The following is a 7,897-nucleotide window of genomic DNA, read 5'->3' on the forward strand; positions in this document are numbered from 1 at the left end:
AGTACTACTCAACCCCCAAGTTTACACCAAGTAACCCTAAAGTTTACACCAAGTAACCCTAAAGTTTACACCAAGTAACCCTAAAGTTTACACCAAGTAACCCTAAGTTTACACCAAGTAACCCTAAGTTTACACCAAGTAACCCTAAGTTTACACCAAGTAATACCAGGTTTATCAAATGAGTTTTGTTTTTTGAAGTAGGCACTCTTAAAAAATATTAGACAATGAACATTTATTTTGTCCATTAAATCACAACTCCAGACAGGTTTCATTTAGAAAGTTTATTTCTTAAGCCTCCTTACTACTAAACAATTGAACTACTGGATTTGAACTACACTACAGCAGAAAATTTGAGTGCAAAAGTTACAGAACACTAACAAGTGATGAGTTAATCAGAATATGCAGCACAAACAACACAATTTAAGTCAGAGAGGCACTTACATTAACAGTAAAAAGATAAAGTTTTCACTCTTTGAACATCATAGCAGCCTGCTTGGAATTGCATTTGACTGAGCTTTGTTGCTGTGAATAATACAGCTCATGCACAGGTTTGGATGTATGTTTTGTAAATTTAAAGTATTCACTGAATACTACCAACATATATACACTCATATACATAGTTCCAGAAGATTCAAAAGGGCATGGCTTATTTCTGCTCATCCTTTGGAAGTGGTCTTCTGAAGAGCAGAATATGTGGCTCTGCAGAAAAAAAATTGAACAAAGTGTGAGTTTGTACAAATCTTGATTAAAGGGATTTCTTTAATCTTTAACAACAGTTGAGGCTTAGTTTCAAATAAATAATTAGAAAGCCTAAGTATGCCCCCAAATGTAATATTTACAGACCAAGTACACAGTACTCTTAGAACAGTCAAGTTTTATTTTTATACTCAGTGCTGGCAGTATGATAAACTTAAGAACCTTACAGGAGGGAAGTGCTGGGAAAATCCAGAGTATTTTATAATATCTCTTTACATTAGGCTATTTGATAAACACTGTTACTGTAACTTAGACTAACAAAATGCGGATGCTGTCTGTTAGGCACATGTCAAACACCCAAAAAAATCCATCATGGCTAATACAGCTGCTCACATTATTAGCAATTTTCTTAATTTTAAATGCCTCCAAAAAAGTCTAAAATATCAAAGTTACCCAAATAAGGGAAACTCTGGAAGGCTATGCTAATTTCTTCACCTGATTCTTCAAAAACTTGGAAGTCCACGCTGCTGCAATTTATCAATCAACCTGTTACTTTTTAGTCAGCCTTGTCAATGGTACAAGCCTGGAAGGGCTGTTCCTGCATTACTAACATCCTAGTTAGTAAGGGCCTTAGGGCTTAGCACCCCATTAACTGAAATACTGATTTTTCAGGAGGCTCTACAGCTAGAGTTAATACTATCCTCTCAAATTCTCAGAGGATTAATACAGTACCTTGTCTATATGAGCATCTATTAAGTAGTTGTACAAAAAAGTAGGCGTGTCAGCTTTATGATTTAAAGATATGCTGCTATATTAACTTTGGTTCAGTCACTGCATACTCATGTTATTTAAGAACTCACAAAAGCCTGTTTCTATGGGCAGAGTTAGGAACAATCTCCAGTCTGATATTTGACTTTTCCATTTGCCTAATTCTGTTCAGATGTGCTCACCTGGCTCATGGATCATATAGTGAACCCAGCCAAGACTCTGCTGAACACCAAGTCGTCTCCACTCTTCTTCAGACATCAGATGAGATTTTGGCACTTGTTTTGAAAGTTCTCGTGGCAGCATCACATGTCTGTAGAGGTTTAATTATTAAACACACACACAAAATACTATACACTAGAAAATTGGAAGATATCTTCACTGAAAGACAGTTACCATATTATGAATACTCACTTGGCCTATAGAGAAAACAGGAGTACTGAACCTTGGCATGAATTTCATTATGAATCCCGTCTCAGAACACAGCTTAAAATCCTTTACGACTATTAAACGTTACATCTGTAAAGCAACTACATACTGGAAGCCAAACTGTCTTCTAGATGAGATTTAGACCCCTTCACGCTCCTATGACTATACACTCAGAGAAGCATGTGCTCCTGGCAACAGGCTGATATATCAGCTACTTGAAAAATAAGAACTTTGGACTTCTAAAGTATTTGTAATACCGATTTCAAGTCTAGAAGAGGTAAACTTTAACAGTTCCCCGTCGGCAGGGGACGACGCTGCCCCATCCCAGGCTCTGCGACAACCCTTTCCCTGGAGTTAGCGCAGCGGGTACCGCCCCTCCGCCATCACCCTGTGTCCGGGGCTTGTCCGGGACGCTCACCGAGCACTCTGCGCCAACCGATAATAGCATTTGGTCACTCATCCCCTTCGTCCCGCCAGTCCAAAGCCACGCGAAAACCCGCCATGAAGGGACTCGGCAAAGCCCCTTCCCTCTGGCCTTGCGCCCTCTCTGGCTCCACTCTCCCGGCGGAGCCGCCTCATTCCCTGAGAGCAGCCCGCACACCTCAACCGAGGCGCGCCTGGCCGAGCTGCCCTCATGCGGAACAGCTCTTCCTAATCTCTTCAGCTGGCCCTCCCGCACTCTCCTACAGCTTCTTACCGGTACTCGTACTGCTCGTCAGAGTACTTATCGGAATAATAGATCTGCTTGTGGGCCATGGCGGGCGGCAGCACGGGCTGGAGCAGCGGTACCAACAGCGGCCTCAGGTTCCTCCCTCACAGACGCCTCGCGCACTAACTGCCCTCTTCCGCGCCCCTCACCGTTTGAATCCAGCGGCTCGGCTCCTATTGGCTCTGGCCGGGACCGGCCAATCGCGTGCCGCGCCGCCGCGCCCCACCCGCGCCCGCCGCCGCGTGACTCGCGCGCTCGCCGCTCCCAACCAATCCCCGGCGGCCGCGGCGGGCGGGGGAGCGTTACGTAACGGGCGGTGGCCGTGGGCCAGAGCGGCGGCGCGGGCCCAAAGCGGGGAGGCGGGGCTGGCGGTGGAAGGGGCGCGGACGCGGCTGATTGGCCAGTGGCGGCCGGGGCGGGCGCGGGCGCGGGCGCAGGCCCTTCCAGCCACGGCGGGGCGGCCGGGGTGGGGCCGCTACGCCCAGGTGGCACATGCGCAGCTCAGCCCAGCGCGCTGCGCCACTGCTTTGCGCGGCCTGGCCTTGCCTTGCCTTCTCGTCTTGGTGGGGCCCGGCTCGGCTCGGTCCAGTCCCCGGTGTTCAGGGGACCCGCTTATTTCAGGGTAGCGAAAGAGTGACGCCTTCGTCCTTTTAACTGAGTGTTCGCTTTATAATGGTGCTGTCACCTGGCTGCCGGGACGCTGCTGTAGGGCCGTGGTGTCCTGGGGTGCTGCTGTCAGGAATGGCTGCACCGTCGGTCGTATTTGCTCATAATGAAACCAGATAAAACGCGGGGTGTAGGTGTGCCCAGAGCAGGATGGGAGCTGCGGACAGCATTTCACTTAGAGCAACTTCAGCATTAAGGATGTTACAAACATCCTTACCCAGAGAAACAAACCATCGAATGTTTCCCTGGAAATACGTGCATAGCAGGCTGCCAGGGTTTGCTATGCAGTGCTGCCGCTCCCCAGATAAGCCGTGCTGTTTCTGCCCTGTGGGCTGATACAAGCACGGTGGGAAGGTGGCCAGAAAGAGCGATCTCACGGTTGCTTTTTCAGAATCATGGAACCATAGAGTGGTTGGAAGGGGCCTGAAGGATCATGTGGTTCCAGCCACCCAGCGCGGATGGGGACACCTTTCTTCCGGTCAGGTTGCTGAGCCCCCTCTGACCTGGCCGTGAACACGCCCTGCATGGGGCGCCCACGATCTGCCGGGCAGCCTGCTCGCTGCTTCCCGCCCTTGCAGCAAAGAGTTTATTCACATCTAACTGTCCTCTCACGCTCCGTGCCCCCCGCCTGCGGCGTGCTCCTCTCTCCTCTCCTTGCTGGGCCTCTGCAGAAAAAACGAGATAAGTCTTTAAAAGAAGTTCCTGCTTCTGTGGTGCTGCCAGAAACGTGGGTACTGCCCGTGGTTATGTAATGCATCTGTCTGAAAACAGTTCTGATGGAGGAAAAAAACCATCCAAATCCATGTGATGCATAACTGCTGATACACATGCGTGGGTAATAGGTATGATTTTTTTAGTAGCATTGTTTCTACTGGCACTGCAGCTTGCCTTAAACAAAAAAAGTTTAAGCCAGACTCACACCATGAAACCATTAAAAGAAGTGCTTCTCATAATCTAGCAGTAATATTTTTCTCTTAATTTGACTTCGTATTAGAGCTTTTTGGGCACAGGTCATTTACAGGCAAAATTAAGTCAGTGATTTGAACTGGTGTAGCTAAACGTGGGAAATGCATGTAACAAAGGAGTATATATTTCGTATAATTGTAAAAGTACAAACCACCTGTACTTTTTCTGTACAGTAAGTTTTCTGAAGTTTTGGTTAGGTTATTCAAAATAGAGAGGTTTGGAGTTTTTTAGCGTAATTTGAGGCAGCACAATGTTATTTTTATATACTTGAGGCACAATGTACACAATGATTTCTGTTAGGAATATTACTGTGTAATAATGAGGCAAAAAGATTAAACCACCATGATGGTGGATGAAGGACATTTCCTCTCCATGTCTTCTTTTATAAGCTTTCTGCTTATCTCATGCATACTGAACGTGAGAGAAAATTGATCTTTATGTAAGGCTATGTGTAAGCCTTTCTCTTTGAGTTCATTCAGAAGTGAAAGGGGACATCATGCTCTTGACCAGCCTGCTAAAGAGTGAGGGAGAGAGCAGTCATTGTTTTTGCTGACTTCAGCAAGGCTTTTGGCTCCAGGTAATTCCTTGAAAGAGAAACAGTTGATGTATGGACTAGGTGTGCAGACAGTGACCTCAGGTGAATGCTCAGGCCCAGAGGATGGTGACACATGACACAAGTCTAGTTGGAGACCAATAAGTGTCCCAGGGGTCTGGGCCTTTTTGACATCTTCATTAATAACTGCACAGTGGGGCAGAGTATACTCCCAGCAAGTTTGCAGGTGACACCTAGCTGGGATGAGTAACTGAGAAACCACAGGGTTGTGCTGCCAGGTCAAGGAACTGCAGAAATAGGCTGAAAGGACCTTCACGAAGTTGAGGGGAACAGGTGGAACAAGGTGAGGAGCAAAGTCCTGCACCTGTGGAGGAGCAACCAGAGGCTCTAGTATGTGGTGGGAAGTCCACAGCTGGAGATGTGTTTTTCAGAAAATTCCATGGGAATTCTGATGAGCACTGAGGTGAATGTGACACAGCACTGTGTCCTTCCAGTAGGATTGGCTAGCAGTGCTCTGGGCTGCAGTAGGACAAGTGTTGCCAGCAGGTTGAGGGTGGTCATCCTGCCCCTCCATAGAGCATAAGTGAGGCCTCTGCTGGAGCCCAGCTTTGGGCTTCTGAGTGCAAGAGAAAGATGGAGCTGCTATAGAGAGCTCAGTGAAGGGCTACAAAGATGAAAACCTGAAGGCAGGATGCAAAGAAGACCAGAACCAGGTGGTGCCCAGTGACAGGACCAGGGGCAATGTGCACAAACTGAAACATGGAAAGTTCCTTATGAACATCAGGAAGCCTTTTTTACTGTGAGGCAGGTGGAGCACTGGCAGAGAGCTGCTGGAGTCTCCCAACTTTGGAGACTTTCCAAAGCCATCTGGACATGATTCTGGGCAATGGGCTGTAGGTGACCCTGCTTGAGCAGGGATGTCAGACCACATGACCTCCAGAGGTCCAGCCTCAGCCACACTGTGTAGTACTGTGTGAAACAGGCTCTTCATCACAGTCTTCAGGATACTGTTACAAAGGCTGTGTCAGTCACATTGCAAAGAACAATTTGCAATTGTACAGTTTGGAGAGAACAAAAATTCTTGAATTTTGTCAAGGCAGCTTTGTCTACACCTAAGGAAACATTTCCTACAAGTACATAATTTAAATGGGTTAGAACATTTCAGGAAAAAAATGCTTTCTGTGGTCATGTTTTAGGTCAAACGGATGCTGTCTTATTCTTTGAGGCCTGCTTTCAATGGTTGTGTCAGTTACGCTTTCCCAGTGTAACTTTGGCAAATTCAGAGTGTAGAACAAAAGTAATTTTTTCTCTCCTGTGCTCTAGAATGACCTTTTAATTATAATTGTTATATGTTTTCATGTTTGAAGTAGTTAGTTTCTGGAATTAAGGTTGTCAAGTGGTGAATTGAATCCTCATCCAAAGATTCTTAACAAGGTCAGAAGTGAGTGAGACCACAAATACCCATATTTATTAAAGAGAAAAGCTGCTGAGAAGCTTTTATTGTACGCTTTTGCCTCAGCATGTTGATGGTGTGTATTAAAGCATTTATGAAAGAAGTTTGCCATAGCACTGACTAAAAGATATCCCACATAGCCTTAGGGGTATAGGTTTGTTAGGAGAATTGTGAGCAAGCTGCACTACTGGAATGTAGGCTCCTGCTCAGAGACCTGTCTGATTAGGGCAGCAGCTGTGATTGCATTGCTGTTGAAACACAAGATAAAATGGCAGGACACAAAGAGAATATTCTTGAATGTCCTTTCTCCTCTAGCTGTAACACAAGCACTGGCATTCTGCACTCTGTGAACAGCATGACTGTAGTCAGCATAAAGGCTCTTCAGAGCTGAAGATGGGCTGTGAACTTTATTGTGGGAGATGATTTTGTGTATCTAGACAGGAACAGATTTAAATCCTCTGTGTAACCTGTTTGCTTGTTACTGAGGCAATCCACAGAGATATGTGGGCAGTGATAAAACTGATACAATGAAGGACCCATGTGCACCTTAACAATTTCATATAGAGAGTTCAGGATGTAAGTAAGTTATGGTATATGGAAATATTTTCTTTGCTTTTTGTCAGAAGAGGGAGATGAAAAATTTCCCATCTGTGTTGTGCATAGCAGTCTCTGATTAAAAGTCTCTGCAGCTTTTCCTTTTTAGTTCTATGAGATATTTAAAAAAAGTTTTATGTACTTTTACTGTGCTTCAGTTTTCAAACATGTCCTTATAAAACACTAATGTCAGATGTTTCAAAGTATTTTTCTGAATAGAACAGCAAGATCAGAGTCAAGGAACCTTTTGTACTCTCTTCATGAGTCATAATCATATACACAGTTAATAACTTTTGAGTAATTTGAATGTGAATCACATTCATAGCACATATAGATGAACTGTTATCTATGGTTTTATATTTTCAATGTTTCTTATGGAAGCAAGGTGTATACAATTGTACTTCTCATCAGTTTTGATCCTCAACTAGCTTTTGAACCTATTGGCTCAAACTTCAGACAAATGCTGATAAATTATTGCAGGTTTCATGACAACAGGCAGGCAAATAGAGCAGAAGAACTCTGATGGGGGATGGTGTTACAATTAAAATTTCACCTTATTAGATAGAGAATCTACATGGGACAAAAAGCTTTGCATAAATGTTTCAGGGATAAATATCTTTCAGCATTTGGTGTACATGCCTTCCGAGACTGCAGAGCCACAAACCATGAGTCAGTAGAAAACAAGTCTCACTTAATTCTTATACTCAGTAAGGTAACCTTTTATTTTTTATTTTAATTGCTGGTTTTATATGGTGTTTGCCTAGTATTCAGCAACACTAGTTGTCCCTAAAGCACTCTCAGGCTGCTTGTATGTGTAATTTTAACAATATTTGTCTCTGAAGATTTGATCTTCAGAATTTACCTCAATTTAGATAGTTAAATTTGAATTTACTGCCTTACTTAATATGAAGGACTTTATCATAAGTGTTTAGTTGTGTGCTAATTAACATTCCCTTAGTAGATGCAGAAGATGGATTATATTTGTTTTGTTTTGGTCCACACAAAATTGTGGAGAGACTAAAGAATGATGCTATGGTTTGATGATGATGTGGTTTGATTTTTGTGA

At 44.3% G+C, this 7,897-nt stretch overlaps 1 protein-coding gene across 1 annotated transcript; it reads right to left on the reverse strand.

The window, feature by feature from the left end:
• Window positions 1-266: 266 nt before the first annotated feature.
• Window positions 267-2,762, reverse strand: CKS2 (CDC28 protein kinase regulatory subunit 2). The gene is made up of 3 exons (XM_059836501.1): window positions 2,588-2,762; window positions 1,647-1,774; window positions 267-699 (listed from the first exon to the last, which is right to left on the reverse strand). Exons 1-3 carry the CDS (start codon window positions 2,644-2,646, stop codon window positions 647-649), a joined length of 240 nt encoding a protein of 79 aa, XP_059692484.1. The 5' UTR covers window positions 2,647-2,762; the 3' UTR covers window positions 267-646.
• Between the last annotated feature and the right edge of the window lie 5,135 nt (window positions 2,763-7,897).

This window comes from Haemorhous mexicanus, chromosome Z, assembly GCF_027477595.1.
Source record: "Haemorhous mexicanus isolate bHaeMex1 chromosome Z, bHaeMex1.pri, whole genome shotgun sequence".
NCBI classification, from domain to species: Eukaryota; Metazoa; Chordata; class Aves; order Passeriformes; family Fringillidae; genus Haemorhous; species Haemorhous mexicanus.